At 51.3% G+C, this 19,333-nt stretch overlaps 2 protein-coding genes across 2 annotated transcripts; one reads left to right on the plus strand and one right to left on the minus strand.

The window, feature by feature from the left end:
• Positions 1-89: 89 nt before the first annotated feature.
• Positions 90-4,682, plus strand: Mvb12a (multivesicular body subunit 12A). The gene is made up of 9 exons (XM_027394795.2): positions 90-250; positions 327-425; positions 579-675; positions 2,123-2,249; positions 2,484-2,603; positions 2,687-2,793; positions 3,646-3,707; positions 4,208-4,264; positions 4,430-4,682. The coding sequence occupies exons 1-9, from the start codon at positions 167-169 to the stop codon at positions 4,490-4,492; spliced, it is 816 nt and encodes a 271-aa protein (XP_027250596.1). The 5' UTR covers positions 90-166; the 3' UTR covers positions 4,493-4,682.
• Positions 4,683-11,401: 6,719 nt separating this feature from the next.
• On the minus strand, positions 11,402-14,299 carry LOC113833394 (transmembrane protein 221-like). Its single transcript, XM_027394793.2, has 3 exons — positions 13,980-14,299; positions 13,483-13,568; positions 11,402-11,871 (listed from the first exon to the last, which is right to left on the minus strand). Exons 1-3 carry the CDS (start codon positions 14,297-14,299, stop codon positions 11,402-11,404), a joined length of 876 nt encoding a protein of 291 aa, XP_027250594.1.
• Positions 14,300-19,333: the final 5,034 nt, after the last annotated feature.

The raw sequence follows: 19,333 nt of genomic DNA on the forward strand, positions 1-19,333 counted from the left end.
GGATATTCCCAGAGGGTGTGGCTCCACGGCTATATCTGACTGGTCTGCAGTATCTGTGCATGCGCACTAGCTACTTTGCGAGCACGTTCGCAAGGTTTTCTGGGAGTTGTAGTCCGAGGTTCCGGGCCGTCCAAGGGCGTTAGTACCTTCTGAGCTCCCCGGGAGGATGGATTCCGGGGCGGACGTGGAGCCGCTGGCGGGCCTGGTCTGGTCGTCAGCCTTAACACCGCCGCCCCCGGGTTTCAGCGCGGTGAGCGGGGGCGGGCAAGGGCAAGGGCGGCGGGGCAGGGAGGGGACGGAGCCCCGCTGACCCCTGCGACCCGCAGATCACCTGCACCGTGGAGGGCGCGACCGCCAGCTTCGGCCGCGGTTTCGCTCAGAAAGCCGGCTACTTTCTGTGTCTGAGCCCGCTGGGCAGCCTGAGGGTGAGCACGAGCATCCGAAAGCCTGATTCCCGAACCTTTCCCGACTCTCCCTGACCCTACCCGCTGACACCCGCCGCCCTTCCCTGCCTCCATCCTCCCTGCTCCCCTCCCTGCGGTGCTCCCTCCTCCACCTGCTCCCTCTCCTACTCCCAGAACCCTCAGGACAATGTGGTAGTAGACATGCAGATCGTGATGGACAAGGGCCCCCCGCCATCCGGCTTCTCTACAGTGAACGACCCTCTAGACTCCAGTAAGATCCGTGGGCCCTTGGGAGAGCGACAGTCACAGGGAGCAGCTGTCTGGTCAGAATATGACCTAGCTGGGCAGAGAGGCACAACCTACCAATGTAGAGCTTGGCAAGCTGAGGCAGGAGGATGGTGGGGAGTTGAAGTCCAGCCTGGACTACAGAGGGAGGCCTTGTCTCACCCACTACCCCCAAATTAAATAGTTGACATGCACACACCTGTCATAGTAGCACTCAGGCTGAAGCAGAAGATGGCTGTAAATTAGTCTCAGCTTCCCCTGAGACGTTGAGCATAGTGGGGCTCACCTGTACCAGCCTGTCACAACCCTGTCCCAAAATAAACAAACAACAACCCCAAATGTTTTTGGCACACCCACCCGCTCACTGACTGACACTGGTCACTACTGCTTCCCTCTGCTTCTGTGGCGCCTCCTCGCCATGCTCTTTTCCTTTCCAGGCTCTTGCAGATCAAGTCCTCCTGGAACTGTCTTTCCCTGCTCTCTGGATAGCTCAGCCTCCCCTTCCCCCACTCCCCTGCCCCACCCAGCTGCCTACCTCCTCACTGGTGCTTGGTTCTCCAGGTGTCTGTAGTGACTCAAGCTGGCGGGCTGCTCTGCAGAGGGTCAGGTCAGTGTGCAGACGGGGCTTCCGCACATTCTCCTACCCTCCTTTGGCTGCTGTTTCTGGGCTTACATGTTTAATTGGTTTTTTTTGGGGGGGGGAGGATCCCAGCTGCCCTGGAACTTCTGTCCTCTCATTCAGGGAGTCACAGGGCATGAACCATCAGGCCCAGCCCCTTGCAACTGTCTTAACCAGCTGGGTGAGGGGCTGCTGCTCTTTATCCCAGCACTTGAGAGGCTGAGGCAGGAGGATTGCTTCCAATTCAGAGCCACTTTGGGCTACGTGGTGAATTCCAGGGCAGCATAGACTACAGAGTGAGAGCTTGTCACAAAAGTCAAGGCAGGTACAATAGCTCAGCTGGTAGAGTTCTCGATTAATGGGCGTGCCATCCAGCGCTCAGGAGGCCATCCTCAGCTACAAAGTGATTTTGAGGCTAGCCTGGGCTACATGAGACTATCTCATACACAAATACATACATATAATATGAAATAGCCTTCCTGACCCCATGAAGCACACACAACAGCCTTGGACTGGATTTTTTAAGAGAAGTTTTGTGACCCCCTCCCCCCTCCCCTGTTATAGGACCAGGAAAAGTGAGGTTGGGGTGCCAAAATAGATGTTCCTCTGTTGATCCCACAGCCACCCCATAAATATTCAGCAAAGGGCAACCTGTTTTGGTGATTCCAAAAGTTAGTTCAGTCCTTGCTGTGATTATACAATTTATGATTTAACCAGCTCCCCGGTGCTGTCCCTAAACACTACTGGTGAGCATCTCTGGGTGCTCCCCTCCCTGCCCTGCCCCCCTCTCTCACTCCCCTACCCCCACTCCCAGAGGCCTCTGTGTCCAAGAAGAAGCGCATGTGTGTGAAGCTGATGCCCCTGGGGGCTGCCGACATGGTTGTGTGTGACGTGAAACTGAGTGGGAAGACCAAGACAGTGCCTGGATACCTGCGTGTGGGGTAGAGTAGAACACCCCCTTCCTTGAGCTCCTGTCCCTCTGTTTCACCTCCAGATTTAACTCTCTTTCTCATCTCTGCATGTGGGGATGGGGATCTCATGGGACCTCCAGTCAGGATGCTGGTTGGGATGAGGTAGAGCTGCCAAGAGAAAAATACCCCAAATGGTGGTCACACAGAGATGCCCCAGCTTTGCAGAGCATTGGTTCCCTTCCCTCCCCCATCCCCTCGCTCCAGGGACATGGGTGGTTTTGCCATCTGGTGCAAGAAATCCAAGGCCCCAAGACCAGTGCCCAAGCCCCGCACTGTCAGCCAGGATATGCGGGGCCTCTCACTGGATCCACCCACACAGCCCAGGTAAGGCTCAGGTACCCAGGTGGGCAGATGGGCCAAGAGGAAGACTTCCAGCCTGACTGAAGTCACCGTCCCTTGCTCCCCAGCAAAGGCAGCCACCCTGAGCGGACACTGTCTAGGATAGGCTCTCGAGCATCCACTCTGCGGAGGAATGACTCCATCTATGAAGCATCCAGTCTCTATGGTATCTCAGGTGGGTACAGAGTGGAGGCTGCAGCCTGGGTGGGAGCTATGGTTCTCCCAAGATTGTGCCCTGGGAAGCCACAGGGGGTATGTGGCCTCTCCCTGGCCCTCCCACCAAACTTTTTATTTTTAAGATTTATTTTTAGTTGGGCGTTGGTGGCACAGGCCTTTAATCCCAGCACTCGGGAGGCAGAGGCAGGCGAATCTCTGAGAATTCGAGACCAGCCTGGTCTTCGGAGCAAATTCCAGGACAGGCTCCAAAGCCACAGAGAAACCCTGTCTCAAAAACAAACAACAACAACAACAAAAAAAGACTTATTTTTATTTTTTTTGTGTGTACCTGTTTTGCCTGCATGTGTGCCTGTACACCATGTGTGTACATTGCTCTGGGAGGGGCAGAAGAGGGGGACAGATGCCCTGTAACTGCAATTAAAAAGGGTTGTGAGCTGCCATGTAGGTAGTGGGAACTGAATGTGGGCTCTTACCCGCTGCCTGACTCCAGCCCACAAACTGTATTTTTGCCCCCTTGATGGTAGGAGGTGGGAAGACTGGGACCTCACACTCTGTGGGTGCTCAGGGCACAATCCAGGGTGTGTTGTGTGACCCTCTTCCTGCGATGACATTAACAAATTTCACCAGATGGTACAGTGCTGCCAGAGTCCAATTTAGGGACCTAGTGGGTTTATTGGGTGTATTGTTCACAGGTGAGTTCCAGGGGTGCATGGGGCCCAAAAGCAGTAGTTACAGCCGCTCTAATGAAGATGGGAATTAGCCTGTGCTCCCTGGGTGGGGAGGGTCACCTGGGGGCGGCAGGGTGTACTGGGGTCTTCCTCCTCAGCCTCCCTGGGAATTTTCATTGCAGCCATGGATGGGGTTCCCTTTACACTGCACCCCCGTTTTGAGGGCAAGAGCTGTGGGCCTCTGGTGAGTCAATGTCCCTGGGATTTGGGCACTCTAGTTGGCCGCTGTTCAAGGGGTTCATGACATTCTTGTTGCCATGTGACCCAGCACAGTGAACATGACCTGAATGGGTGAGGGATAGAGGATAGAGATCAAGGGATCCCAGAATAGGGGTGTGGGGAGTGGGGTGAGACTCAGGCTAGTGTTTTCAGAGCCAGTCCTGAAAGATGGGAGAATTAGGGCCATGTGTGGTGGTGCTCACCTGTCATCCCAGTCCTCAGGAGGTGGAGGCAGGAGGCCAGCTTGGGCTACATGAGACACCATCTGAGAAGCTAGGGCCATGCATGGAGAGACAGCTCAGCTGGTAAAGGCACTTGCCACCAAGCCTTAACCTTAATTCAGTTGCTGGGTCGCACGTAACAGGAGAGAACACCTCCTGGAAGTTATCCTTGAACCTCATAGGCCTTGGTGAATGTGTGTGTTTAGTGGGACTGTGGTCTCACACTCTCACTTCTGTCCTCTAGAACTTGTCTGCCTTTGGGGACCTGACCATTAAGTCGCTGGCAGACATTGAGAAGGAGGTAGGTGTAGGAACGCATGAAGGGCTGGGGCCCCACCTCGTGTCCTCAGGCCCCACATCTTCCCCAGGGCCCCCAGTTCCCCTAGTCTGCCCCCACTCCTCAGTCATTTCCAGTGCACCCCTCCAGTCCCCAGCGCCTCCTCAGCCCCCTCTCTCCACTCCCCAGTATAACTATGGCTTCGTGGTGGAAAAGACAGCAGCTGCACGCCTGCCCCCCAGCGTCTCATAGTCTCTGCCTCAGGTGCCCCCTGACCACCACCTGCCTCCCAGCATTACTGACTGATGCCCAGCTCCTTGGAGACAGGGTCTCTTTCCTGGCCTGGCGGTGCAGCGGTGGCCTGGGCGGTACCTTCCCTTCACTTGTCAGTCTTGTGTGTGGAGGCTACGATTAGCCGCACTAAACACTTCCTGGTACCCACTGTGGTGTGAAGTCTTTTGTTACCTTTTAAGATTTATTTTTATTTTAACTGTGTGTGTGTGTGTGTGTGTGTGTGTGTGTGTGTGTGTGTGTGTGTGTGTATGCAGGTGCTTTTGGAGGCCAGAAGCTGGAGCCACAGGTGGTTGTGAGCTCTGACATGGGTGTTGGAATCTGAACTCAAGTCCTCTGTAAGGCCTTCTTTGTTATTTATAAGACAGGGTCTCATGCAGCCCAGGCTATCCAACACCCGAATTTTGTAGTGCTTGGCTCGGCATGGAAGCCAGGGTCTTGTGCTTGCCAGTTGTGCACTCTTCCAACTGAGATGCAACCTCAGCCTTAGTTATTTGGGGTTTTTTTTTTTTTAATTTATTATGTATACAACATTCTGCTTCTGTGTATATCTGCACACCAGAAGAGGGCACCAGATCTCATAACAGATGGTTGTGAGCCACCATGTGGTTGCTGGGAATTGAACTCAGGACCTCTGGAAGAACAGTCGGTGCTCTTAACCTCTGGGCCATCTCTCCAGCCCCTAGTTATTTGTTTTTAATTTTGGATTTTTCTGGACATTGGTTTTGTGCAGCCCAGCTAGGATGACCATAAACTTTAATTTTTAAATTTTATGTGCATTGGTGTTTTGCCTGTATGTATATCTACGTGAGGGTGTCAGATCCCCTGGAACTGTAGTCACAGTCATGAGCTGCCATGTGGGTGCTGGGAACTGAACCTGGGTCCTCTGGAAGAGCAGCCAGTGCTCTTAACCACTGAGCCAAACTTAATATTTTTAAGAGGGTTTCCAGAGTATGTGGCTTTCAGAGGACAGTTTGCAGGAGCGGGTTCCCTCCTGTTGTGTGGCTGTCTCTGAGGCATGCCTCTACCCCACAGTGAAACTCCCTCAGCTGAGGAAGGACACAACTCAGTCACCTCAGGAAGTCCCTAAAACTGACCAGGTACACTAGGCCTCCCCCTCCCTGAGTGAATATGAGCAATAATGATGGACTGCTGAGAGTAGCTTGGAGAAGCTGAGAAACCTAGAAAGGACACAGACCTCACAACTATTAGGCTGCCTGCAGGCTGTGCAGTATACTCCAGGCTCCAGCCTTTGTGAGCTGTCACCACGCTGGGGGTGTGGGCTTTGGTGATGCAGCTGTCTGTGAGTCATTTCTGCTTCTGTAGGTGACCCAAATAAAACTCAGTGTTTCACCAAGTTGGTATTGGTGCTTTGGTCTGTGGTTAGTCCCCATCTGGGGTTAGTAGGTGTTGGCTCACAGCTCCTCAGGTAGGGTCACACAACACCTTCCACCATGTGGGCCCTGGGGTTTGAGCTCAGGTTGTCAGGCTTGGCTGCAAGCACCTTTCCTTGATGAGCCATGTCACCAGCCCCCTTTAGAGATATTTTAATTCACATTTGGAGTTTTCCCACGGAAACAACAACCCTCACTTCATAATAAGAGCCCTGAAGACTGACAGTGCTTAACCAAGCAAGCTGTGTACTTTACCTCCTTGCCAAGCGGGCTGTGAGCCTAGAGTGGCAGGTGTTTTGGGATATTTGATCACACTGTGAACTCCAAATTTGCATTGACTTAAATAAATTAGCTTTGGGTAAGGAGGCTGAGTTAGCAGCTAGTTGACAGAGAGTAATCATAGAACGCCAGATGGCACCGGAAGAGATAGCCACACCGGAAGGAGTAGAGAGGGAGTTGGAGTGGCACGGCTTTCACTGTTCGGCTGAGCGGAAGGATGCTCTCTTTGGGAAATGCCAGCAAGCAGAGAAGACCAGTTAGGTGCTACTCAGAAAAGCAGGTCAGTAACTTCGGAGTCACAATTGCTGGTTGAAATAGCAGTAGGTTAAGTACATTAAATAGATTAAGGTACAGCCACTGTCCCAAAGTTAAGACAACAGGCAGATGTGCAGACATCGCACCCCTACACGGAGGGCTCAGGACAGTGCCCCCTCCTTTATTTTGTTCCCCGAGACTGTTTCTCTGTGGCTTTGGAGGCTGTCCTTGCACTCGCTCTTGTAGACCAGGCTGGTCTCCAACTCAGAGATCCGCCTGCCTCTGCCTCCCGAGTGCTGGGATTAAAAGCTTGCGCCACCAACGCCCAGCTAGGACAGTGCACCCTTTCTTACATGTCATGTAGATGTTTATTTGAATTAAATTTTTTGTGTATATGTTTGTGTGTGTGCATGTGCATCCCAGAGCCCTTGGAGGCCAGAAGGAGGCAACAGACCTCTGGAGCTGCAGTTAGGGCAGCGCTGCACCAGTGGCCTTGAGTGCTAGTAAGTGCTCCTAATAGCTGAGCTGGCCCTCTCCTTAGCCCCTCTCCTCTGCCCGAGGTCCTCTTTTTCTGGACAAAGACCATGCTTGCTGAATCTCTGTCACACCCTGTTCATTTTAGAGTTAACAGACATGAACCTGAGGCTTTACCTCAGGTTCATGTTTGTCTCAACTTGGGGGTAACAGGAAATAGCCCTGGTGTTTTGTAGTGTTTGTAGCCAGACCTGTTCCTCACCTTTGGAAACAAACCCTCAGGTTTTGTCTGACATAGGAGAAACACACTTAAGTGTCCTTGGGCTTAGAGCTTCAGAGTTTCTGCAGGACACCTGGGGTCAGCAACAGCAACTCTGTGGAGCCAGCTGCTCAGTGGGTGGAGTATAGCAGAGAGTAGGCTGGGTGGGGGGGGTGCTCTTGAGAGATAGAGGCAGGAGGATCACGAGTGCAGTGCCATTCTTGACACTGTGGGCCAGCCTGTGCAACAAACCATTAAAATAAAATAATCTAAAAAATAAAGAAAAAGCAGGGCGTTGGTGGCACACACCTTTAATCCCAGGACTCAGGAGGCAGAGACAGGAGGATCTCTGAGTTTGAGGCCAGCCTGGTCTCCAGAGGGAGTGCCAGGATAGGCTCCAAAGCTTCACAGAGAAACCCTGTCTCGAAAAACCAAAAAGAAAGAAAGAAAGAAGTCTAAATGGGAAAGCACAGAGGATGTGTTCTCACAGGAGGGACTGTGCCAGCTCGTCTCAACGCATCAGGGAAGTCCCAGCTCTTCCAGGAGGTTTGGGCTACTAATACATTTCTCCTTCAGCACTCACTGCTTCAGCTAAACCCAGATAGCAGATATTGCATGAAAGTGGGTACTGTGATGCCCCACTTAGGCTAAGGCAGGACTATGACCCTGAGTTACAGCAGGTATCTGAAGGATTATCTCCCTCAGCTAGGACACCAACGACAAACCATTCTGGCAAGGCCAGTTCATCGTCTTGTGTGGTTACAGGGGTGTGGGGGCCCCCATAGCTATATAGACAGAGTCCCTTTTGTTGTGGGGTGTCCACCAGAGAAGACTGCTCGGACATGGGTTTAAGCACCTGGGGACTTGGCGACGTCAGAGCCAGCACAGGCAAGTCAAGGCTGGGTCAGGAGGATCTCAGAGGAGCCTGGCTAAGCCCTGAAGTCTGTCAATGAGGACATTCAGAGGGGTGTCACTAAGCCTGGACACAGGATTCCGGGGATGGTCCAGAACCTTGCTGCTGCTTCGGGGCTGCCAGGTCCCGCCCAGTCTACTGTGGCGCCAGCCAGCAAATCTGATCTCACTCAGGAGCAAAAGCCATTTGTTCTCCCTGGTCACCTTCCCAGCTGCCCTCAACCACCCGGGATCACTTTTCACAGCACCGGTGGGTAACTAGAGGCCTGCAGTGACCTGTGCTTGACCTTGAGTTGGAAGGAACCAGTGTGCCCAGAACCATTTGCCAAGTGTTCCATCTGAAGGCAGGGAGAGGCCTCTGGGCCAGTGCTGGGATCCCACAGGGCCTGCCAGGGACACATAGCTCTATGTGGCTACAGCCAGGGGATCTCCCACATCCCTCCAAGCCCGAAGTGACCCTGAGCAGTGGTTTAACCTCTCTGTGCCTCAGTTTCCCCATCTTAGCAATAAGATATCCTGTTCTCCACCTCATGTGGCCAGAGTGTTAACATCATTTTTCTTTTGTTTGTTTTTCTGTTTGAGTCTCATGTAGCCCAGGCTAGTCTCAAACTCAATATGTATCCAAGCGTGACCTTGGATTCCTGGTCAGTTCTCATGCCTCATCCTCTATGGGCAGGGAGGATAGCCCACAGCCCAGTATATTTTTGAGCACATAGCAATCCTGTTCCAGCCTCCGGGGTGCTGGGATCACAAATCTGCATTACCATGCTTGGCCAGTATGGACTACTTTGTTCCTTTGTTCAATCAGGGTCTCACTATGTAGCTCAGGTTGGGTTAGAACTTGCAATGATCCTCCTGCCTCAGCCACCTAAGTGCGGACTCTCCATGGTGACACTGAGGTAAGCCTGTGTAGACAGTGACTGGGGGTGTCCTAGCCAGGTGTAGTGGCATACAGGCACTCAGAGGCAGAGGCAGGAAGATCAAAGTTATTTCAAAGTTATCTTCAGCTACATAGCCAGTTCCAGTCCAGCCTGGGCTACATAAGACCTTGTCCAAAAACAAAAACAACAAAAATTGAGGGAAATCATCAGAGAGAGAATTGAAAGAATGAAGCAAACAGAAATTAAAATCTTTAAAAACCAAGTTCTAAGCCGGGCGTTGGTGGCGCATGCCTTTAATCCCAGCACTCGGGAGGCAGATCTCTGTGAGTTCAAGACCAGCCTGGTCTACAAGAGCTAGTTCCAGGACAGCCTCCAAAGCCACAGAGAAACCCTATCTCAAAAACCAAAAAAAAAAAAAAAAAAAAAAAAAAAAAAAAAAAAAAAAAAAAAAGTTCTAGCCATGACTGTCAGAGGAGACAGCCATGTCCCGCCACGCCCAGATCAGGTATCTCCTAACAGCCTGCTTGGCTCCTACCTGGCCAGCCCTGAACAATCCCAAGACTGAGACTGAGCCAAGCCATCTTGGCTCCCTATTCAGCTGCCAGGGCAGTGCCCACAGGGAGAACAGGTCTTGGCTTTAGCCTTCAGTAGCTCGCTCTTGTCAGAGCCTTGGAGAATTCCAGAGCTCAAGAAGAGAAGAGGGGACCAGAGGAGGGGGTGGCCAGTGAGGCCCTAGGGTGAAGCAATTCAGAAAACTGAGAGGCATGGAAGGGAGGCAGCAGCAGGGGTCCGAGGCCATCGTTGGCTACACAGGGTGTTCAAAGGCAGCCTGGGCTACAGGAGACCCTGATTTGTTTTTGTTTGTTTGTTTCTTTGTTTGTTTTTTCAAGACAGGGTTTCTCTGTGTAGCTTTGGAGCCTGTTCTGGCACTCACTCTGTAGACCAGGCTGGCCTGGAACTCACAGAGATCCACCTGCCTCTGCCTCCCGAGTGCTGGGATTAAAGGAGTACGCCACCAACACCGGGGTGAGACCCTGTCTTAACGAAATCAAGGCCGGGAGGTGGTTGCACACACCTTTAATCCCAGCACTTGGGAGGCAGAGGCAGGTGGATCTCTGTGAGTTCAAGGCCAGCCTGGTCTACAGAGTGAGTGTCAGAATAGGCTCCAAAGCCACAGAGAAACCCTGTCTCGAAAATAAAATAAAATAAAAATAAAAATAAAAAAGCAAAACAAAATCAACAAAGCAAACCACCATCTGAGTTTATTCCTGGGGTTGTATAGTTTGGAAAGGGATGGAGACTTCTGTGGACCAGTGGGCCATCATCCTCCCCTCAGGAGACAGTCTCCTGCTTCCTCACACATGCCAGCAACAGGAGTCAGGCCTCTGGGCCTGTGCGGTAGCGGTCTCTAGGCTGGTTAATTGAGGTGGGGTGGCCCACACTTAATGTGTGCAGCAGCCCATGACTGGATGACCCTGAGGCAGCGTTCACCTCTCTGCCTCTTGACTGGGGCCATGTGACCCACTGCCTCACAGGCCTTCCCTGCTGTGACGGACCCCACCCTCAGAGTGTAGGCCAGAAGTCCCTGCCCTTTTGAGCAGCAGGGTTTGCAGGGTGTTTTATCACCACAGAAGTGACTGGGACAGAACTGGAACCAGGAGTGGTGTTAAATGGGGAAGTCTGAGCCAGAGCAAGCCCTTTTCTTCCTTATGTGGCTGTTATCAAATGCAACTAATACACATGGCTAATCTGTACTAAGGGTCTACTGTGAGCAGTTTCCTGCATCTCTTCTGTCTCCGTGTTACAGCTAAGGAAAGAGGGGCACAGCAATGAGACCCACTCAGCCTTGAGCCCACAGCAAGGTTCCAGCCATCCCTGAATGCTCCTGACTGTGGGCTGCTCTGAGCTCCCTCCACACATAAGAACTTCAAACGTCCACAGCTTCCCAGGGAGTGTCGGAGAGGGAGGTCTAAGGCTGGAGCCTTCTTCCAGGAACATGGGGGTGGGGTTACTGGACCTGGGTGCAAGTTCAGGCTCTGATGCTCAGAAATGGGAACCTTGGTGAGTCACAGTCCCTACTGAGGCCTCCGTTTCCTCATCTGTAAAATGGATAGAGAGCCACTGAGAGTCAGAACCTAAGGCCAACCCTCTCCCCTCTATAAAAGAACCTCAGACTCCCCTGTATCAAGGTCTGCCCAGTGAGATGCAGGCAAAGGTCTCAAAGGCCCATCCCTGCCTTTGTTTATCCCTCTTAGCAAGGAGGCAAAGGCTGGAACAATGGCAGCTGTTTTGCATCATGAGGCCATGAGTCAAGGATTCCATAAACTCAGAGGGAAGAAGGCCCCTGGCTACAGTAGCTGAGCTGGACCTATCTCTGTGGTGTCATCATCTTGTCATCTTGCCCCAGATTACCAGCTCACACCAGCGTAGCATCGTTTCCCATGTCCAGTGGTCTGTGGCCCAGCATGCTATGCATCTTGTGAGTGACCCCGTCCCAGTGGCCCCTGCCAGTCAATTGTGTCTGAGGCTGGGGGGGAGCAGGCAGACTGAATTCACTGGCTCTCCCCAGGACTGTGGATGTGATACCAGTGGCCATGAGCCCAGGGGGGTCCCCAGACTCCTGGGAGGGGGCAGAGAGGGTCTGGCAATGGGTACCCTGCTGGTGCTGAGCCCTGCAGCCAGCTTTGGAGTCTTCTGGAGGCCGGGTCGGCTCATCTTCAAAGGACGGTGGAGACAGCTCATGGAGACCCTGGCGAGTGGCCCGAACAGCCCGGAGCAGGGTGTGAGTCATCACCGCCACCAGGACCAGGGCGCCTGAGCCCAGGATAGATGCAGCTGCTGCACCTGTCTCAATCTCGAAGAGCAGCAGGGCATACATAGCCAGTGCTGAGGAAGGAATGGCTCACTTATTCACTCAACAAATATTTGCTCTCCAAGTCTTTGGGGGTTGGGAGATCCCTCAAACACAGAGTAGCAGCAGAGAACCCTGGGCCAGAGCAAGCAGATGCATCTTTGGAAGCCACATCACCATCACGGCCTTCTCCAAATAAGGGAACCGGCCAGGGATGGTGGCTCATGTCTTTAATCCCAGCACTCGGAAATTAGAAGCAGGCCGATCTCTGAGTTCAAGGCCAGCCTGGTCTACAGAGTGAGTTCCAGAATAGCCAGGGATATATGGTAAGACCCCATCCTCAAAACAATCAAACAGCAAAAATGACTAAACACATGGTTCCCAGCACTGCACTATGGTTCCTAAGGAACTGGGACTACAGTTCTGAGCTCAGGTCTCAAACAAGTACACAGACAGACAAGCAGACAAAACACCTATAAACACTGGGGGTGGAGGACCCCCACGGCCTCACAGCCTGGAAGGATACAGACAGGATTTTACTATTTACTTCTTTGAATTTTTCCTGCATTTGTTCACTGTATGTGTGCAGCATGCCCCCGTGCACGTGTGCAGGACAGAGGACAGCATGGAGGCAGGTTCTCTGGAAGTGTGGGTCCCAGGAACTGTGCTAACAGTAATCAGTGAGCCAGCCCTAAAAAACAGGGCTTCTTGTTTAAAGATTACTTTTCACCCGGCCCACTCTGTGCTGGTGCCTGTAGAGGCCAGAGGAGGGTGTCAGATCTCCTGGACTTCAAGGAGGTTGTGAGCAGCCTGGCTTGAGTGCTGGGAGCCAAACTCCAGTCCTTTGGAAGAGCAGTAAGCACTCTTATCCATCTTTCCAGCCCCTTCTGTCAGAGGCCCCTCAGTGGTACGGCTCTTGTCTAGGGTGCCCTAGATCCTAGGTTCCAGCCACAACGTGGTAAAAGCAAAACCAAGTCCTTTCAGGGCCTGGGTAGAGTGCTTGCTTGGCATGCATGTGTGACTGGGTGTGACTCTGCCTGTCATCCTAGGAGGATCAGGAACCCAGGCTCATCCTTGGCTACAAAGAGAGTTTGAAACCAGCCCAGGCTACATGAGACTCTGTCTAAAAAACAAGTAAGAAAAAGCAAAGGTCAAAACTGGCTGGGGGATGGCTCGGAGTTAAGAACACAGGCTGTTCTTGCAGAGGACCGGGACTGACTGGAGTTAAGCACTTGCTGTTCTTGCAGAGGGCCGGGATTGGTTCCCATAACCCACGTACTTCAGAACTGCCTGAAGTTGCAGCGTCAGGGGATTTATGGCCTCTGACCTCTGAGGGCACTACATATGCCTGTCCTCCCAAGGCTGGGGAGGTGAAAGCAAGACCAGAAGTCCCAGGCCAGCTTTGGCCAGAAGGCAACTTTCAGGCCAATCTGGCCTACATGATCAGTAGTACTAATGAAAAAATAATGAACTTTAGTGGAGAATCTTATCTATTGTAAGCATCAGGGACACTCGTCACTCTTGATTGATAGGGAAACTAAGGCAGAGCATATCCAAGACAAAGTGTTGGAGCAGCAGCCTGAACTCAGGCTGACTGGCCCCAGAGACCTGTGTGCACCGAGCCCCTGCCCTTGCCCGCTACACACCTGCTAAGTAGACGGAGACCCCACAGCAGAAGAGGCCAAGTGCGGAGTGCCTGAGGAGGCGGCAGTCGTACAAAAACCAGTCCGACCTGAGGGAGAGCCACAGGAAGGGACAGTGACCCAGTGACACCAGGCCAAAGTCTAGAAGCGGCTGATCCTCATCCCCCACCTGCCGACTCACCCACTCGTCGTCACCACTGAATACTATACGCACCCACCCGTCTGCTGGAATCTACCCGGTCCCACCAGCATCTGGGTGCTGTGGGAGAAAGAGTCAAGGTGGGACAAGGAGGGCGTCTCACCGCACCCACTGTTCCAGGCGAGTCACCTACACCTGCATCCTGAGGTCAGAGGCCCGGGCAGGCGATTCACACGCGGCAGCCCTGGCCTCCGCAGCTCCGATGATTGGCACGTGCCCCCGGATGCACCCCAAGCACCGGCGGGGGAAGGGATGGGAGCCTCAGTTTCCCCCTCTGCAGGTAGAGGCGGTGGCGTCCTACCTGCGCGGCCCTAGCCCACGTGCCAGCTCGGCGCCCAGGTGTCCGCAGAGCACGGCGAGCAGCAGGCAGCTAAGCCCGAGGACCTGCGCCAGTGCGGCCAGCGCAGTCGCCAGCGGCAGCAATGCCCCAGCCGCAGCTTCGGGTAGCCCGGCGTCGGGGTCCAGCTCGGGGTGCAGCGCGTCGGTGTGCACACCCCGCAGCTCGGCGCGTCCCGCCTGGAGCTGGAACAGCAACTGCGCGGCCAGCGCGACCAGCACGGCTGCTGGGATGCCCAGCAGGGTCATCGCGGCCAGCACCCGGCCTCCGTACGAGCCCCCCATGGCACGGGCTGGGGTGGAGAGAAGGCGAAAGGAGGGAAGGCGGCCAGGGACCCTGGGGTGGGGAGGGTGGGGTGGGACGGGGCGCCACAGGGGCTCCAGACAAGGGCCCCGAGCACTAGCCCCAGCTAGGACGTGGAAAATTGCGCGGAAAGTCCTGAGGAAATGTTTTCTCCTCTGCTCCGGCCGCGGGCACCGCCCCCGGGGTGTGTGCGGTGGGGAGGGGGAGACGGGAGGGGCGCTGCGCGGAGAGCCGGGGGCGGAGCCTGTTGCTGAGGGGCGGGGCCAAGACGGCCGTCGTGAGGGCGGGGCTTAAGGGGACCCGGCTCAGGGGCGTCGGGACCGCGGGATCGGAAGGCTCGGGCCTCCCGCGTGAGCGGTCCCGAGTGGGGCGGGGCCTAGCTGCCGCAGGCAGGGATGAGGGGCCACGGTGAGGGGCCAGAGAAGGGGGTCTTGCGAGTCAGAGCCCGCGGGACTTCAGGCGCTGGGACCCAGAGGTGGAGTCTAGTTGGGCAGGGAGCACAGGTGGGATGGTCGGGGAGGGGGCGGAGCCTATTAGCGGGTTTGAAGGTTTACTAGACAGATAATACAATATTTATTTATTTTATGTGCACGCGAGTCTTGCCACATGTACATTTGTGAATGCCAGACACCTGTGGAGACCAGAAGAGGGCGAGGGCGTCGGTTTGCAGATGGTTGTGAACGAATACGTGGATCCTGGGAACTGAACCTCCATCTGCAAGAGCAGCCAGTGCTCTTGCCGGCTGAGCCCTCTTCCTATATAGGCACACTAACACAAGCCTGCCATCATTGCAGTTCAGAGGCGTAGGCAGGAAGACAGTCTGACCTAGAAGACACTGTCTTTAAAAGAAAACAGAGGCGCTGGAGAGCTGGATCAGTGGTCAGGCGGTGCACAACTGCTTGTAACTCCACACCCTCTGCGGGCCTCTGGTCTCAACTTAATTCACATGCACGGTGCCTCCCCAAACATACAATAAAAAGGGAAAATTAGGCCGGTGATGGTGGCGCACACCTTTAACCCCAGCAGTCAGGAGGCAGAGGAAGGAGGAACTCTGAGCTCAAGGCCAGCCTGGTCTACACATTGAGTCCAGAACAGCTGGGGCTGTGTTGAGAGACCCTGCCTCAGGACAAAAACAAAACAATTCTTTCTCATGTTTGTGCAGCCTAAGGTGGCACCGGTATCACCTCTCTCCACTCACCGCCTGGGAGCTTCCAGGCCACCTTGCTTACTGTGCTTCTGCCCACGTCCTTGCCAGAGCAAATTATTACATTTTTGTTTATTTGTTTGTTTGTTTTTATCAAGACAGGGTTTCTCTCTGTAGCCTTGGCTGTCCTAGAACTTGCTCTGTCGACCAGACTGGCGTCAAATCCAAAGATCTACCTTTCTCTGCCTTCTGGATTAAAGGCATACAGCACCACCACCCTGCTACTCAAATGATTACTTTCAACGAATTGAGATGAAACTTTCATAAAAGTATCCATTTTTTTATTCAGTGGTTTGTAGCAAATTTACAACACAATCCACCTCTACTTGGGGACACTATCTCTTTAAGAGATCCCTTCCCACACTGAGGAAATCCAGAGAATCATCAGGGCATACTTTGAAAACCTGTACTCCACAAAATTTGAAAATCTAAAGGAAATGGATAGTTTTCTGGATAGATATCACTTCAAATTAAATGAAGAACAGGTAAACAATTTAAATAGACCTATAACCCCTAATGAAATAGAAGCAGTCATCAAAAGTCTCCCAACAAAAAAAAAAAAAAAAAAAAAAAAAAAAAAAAGCCCCGGGCCAGTGGTTTCAGTGTATTTACCAGAATTCAAAGAAGAGCTATACCAGTACTCCTCAAATTGTTTCACACAATAGAAGCAGAAGGGACATTGCCAAACTCTTTTTACGAGGCTACAATTACCTTGGTACCCAAACCACACAAAGACACAACTAAGAAAGAGAACTACAGACCAATATCACTCATGAACATTGATGTAAAAATACTCAACAAAATACTGACAAATCGAATCCAAGAATATATCCGAAAAATTATCCACCATGACCAAGTAAGCTTCATCCCAGGGATGCAAGGATGGTTCAACATAGGAAAATCCATTAATGCAATCCACCGTATAAAGAAAGTGAAAAAGAAAAACCACATGATCATCGCACTAAATACTGAAAAAGCCTTTGACAAAATCCAACATCTCTTCATAATAAAGGTCTTGGAGAGATCAGGGATAACAGGAACAAATCTAAACATAATAAAAGCAATAAACAGCAAACCAACAGCCAACATCAAAATAAATGGAGAGAAACTCAAAGTTATTCCTCTAAAATCTGGAACAAGACAAGGCTGTCCACTCTCTCCATATCTCTTCAACATTGTACTTGAAGTTCTAGCTAGAGCAATAAGACAAGAAAAGGAGATCAAAGGGATACAAATTGGAAAGGAAGAAGTCAAACTTTCACTGTTTGCAGATGATATGATAGTCTACATAAGTGACCCAAAAAACTCTACTAGGCAACTCCTACAGCTGATAAACACCTTCAGCAAAGTGGCAGGATACAAGATTAATTCAAAAAAAAAAATCAGTAGCTTTAGCTGGGCATTGGGGGAGCACACCTTTAATCCCAGTACTCTGGAGGCAGAGGCTGGTGGATCTCTGTGAGTTCCAGGCCAGCCTGGTCTACAGAGTGAGTTCCAAGACAGGCTCCAAAGCAATACACAGAAACCTTGTCTCGAAAAACAAAAACAAAAACAAAAAAAACAGTAGCTCTATTATATATAGACAATAAATGCAATGAGGAAGAAATCAGAGAAGCATCACCCTTCACAATATCCACAAACTACATAAAATATCTTGGGGTAATGCTAACCAAACAAGTGAAAGACCTGTACAGCAAGAACTTTGAGTCTTTAAAGAAAGAAATTAAGGAAGATACCAGAAAATGGAAAGATCTCCCATGCTCTTGGATAGGTAGGATCAACATAGTTAAAAATGTCAATCTTGCCAAAAAGCAATCTACGGATTCAATGTAATCGCCATCAAAATCCCAACACAATTCTTTACAGACCTTGAAAGACTAATACTCAACTTTATATGGAAAAAAAACCCAGGATAGCCAAAACAACCCTGTACAATAAAGGAAATTCCAGAGGCATCACCATCCCTGATTTCAAGCTCTATTATAGAGATATAGTTCTGAAAACAGCTTGATATTGGCACAAAAATAGACAGGTAGACCAATGGAATCGAATTGAAACCCTGATATTAACCCACACACCTAAGAACACCTGACTTTTGACAAAGAAGCTAAAGTTATACAATGGGAAAAAAGAAAGCATCTTCAACAAATGGTGCTGGCATAACTGGATGCTGGAATGTTTGCAGATAGATCCAAGCCTATCACCATGCACAAAACTTAAGTTCAAGCCGGGCGTTGGTGGCACACGCCTTTAATCCCAGCACTCGGGAGGCAGAGGCTAGGTGGATCTCTATGAGTTCGAGACCAGCCTGGTCTACAAGAGCTAGCTCCAGGACAGCCTCCAAACCACACAGAAACCCTGTGTCGAAAAAACCAACCAACCAACCAAACAAACAAACACAAAAACTCAAGTCCAAATGGATCAAAGACCCCAACATAAATCCAGCCACACTGAACTTATTAGAAGAGAAAGTGAACGAATTGGTACAGGAGCTAGCTAGCTTCCTGAACATTACACCTGTAGTGCAGACACTGAGATCAACAATTCCTAAATGGGACCTCCTGAAACTGAGAAGCTTCTGTAAGGCAAAGGACATAGTCAGTAAGACAGAACGACAGCCCACAGAATGAGAAAAGATCTTCACCAACCCCACATCTGACAGAGGGCTGATTCCCGAAATATACAATGAACTCGAGAAGCTAGACACCAAAAACCAAACAATCCAATTAAAAAGTGGGGTACAGAACTAGAGAATTCTCAATAGAGGAATCTAAAAAGTCTGATAGACACTTAAGAAAGTGCTCAACATCCTTAGCCATCAGGGAAATGCAATTCAAAACAACTCTGAGATAACATCTTATAGCAGCCAGAATGGCTAAAATCAAAGACACCAATGACAGTTTATGCTAGAGAGGATATGGAGAAAGGGGACCACTCCTCCATTGCTGGTGGGAGTGCCAACTTGTAAGACCACTTTGGAAATCAGTATGGCGGTTTCTCAGGAAAATGGCAATCAGTCTACCTCAAGATCCAGCAATTCCACTCTTAAGCATATACCCAAAGAATGCACGTTCACACAACAAGGTCATCTGTTCAACCATGTTCATAGCAGCATTATTTGTAATAGCCAGAAACTGGAAGCAACCTAGATGCCCCTCAACCGAAGAATGGATGGAAAAATGTGGTACATTTACACAATGAAGTTTTACTTAGTGGGAAAAAAATGGAATCTTGAAATTCCCAGGTAAATGGATGGAATTGGAAGAAAACATCCCGAGTGAGGTAACCCAGTCACAGAAAGACAAGACATATGTACTCACTCATATGTGGATATTAGACATAGAGCAAAGGATTACCAGCCTACAATCCACACTGCCAGAGAAGCTAGGAAATAAGGAGGACTCCAAGAGAAAAACACATGTTCCTCCGAAGAAGGGGAAAGGGACAAGAACCCCTGAGCAAATTGGGAGCACGGGGAGGGGGGAGGTAGGAAAGAGAGAAGGGAGAACAGGAGGGGGAAGGAAAACAAGAGGGATCAGGAAGACTGAGACAGGGGAGGAATAGAGGAGGGCAAGAAAGGAGATGCCTTGATAGAGGGAGACAGTACAAGTTTGGAGAGAGGTCTGGAACAGGGGAAGTGTTAGGGGATCCACAGGGATGACCCCAACTAAGAATCTAGGCAGTGGTGGAGAGGCTGCCTTTGATGCCCTTCCCCTATAAGGAGACTGATGACTACCTTGGTTACCATTCCTAGAGCCTTCATCCAGTAGCTGATTGAAGAAGAAGCAGGCACCACGGCTAAACACTGAGC

The sequence above is a fragment of the Cricetulus griseus genome (assembly GCF_003668045.3).
Source record: "Cricetulus griseus strain 17A/GY chromosome 1 unlocalized genomic scaffold, alternate assembly CriGri-PICRH-1.0 chr1_0, whole genome shotgun sequence".
NCBI classification, from domain to species: domain Eukaryota; kingdom Metazoa; phylum Chordata; class Mammalia; order Rodentia; family Cricetidae; genus Cricetulus; species Cricetulus griseus.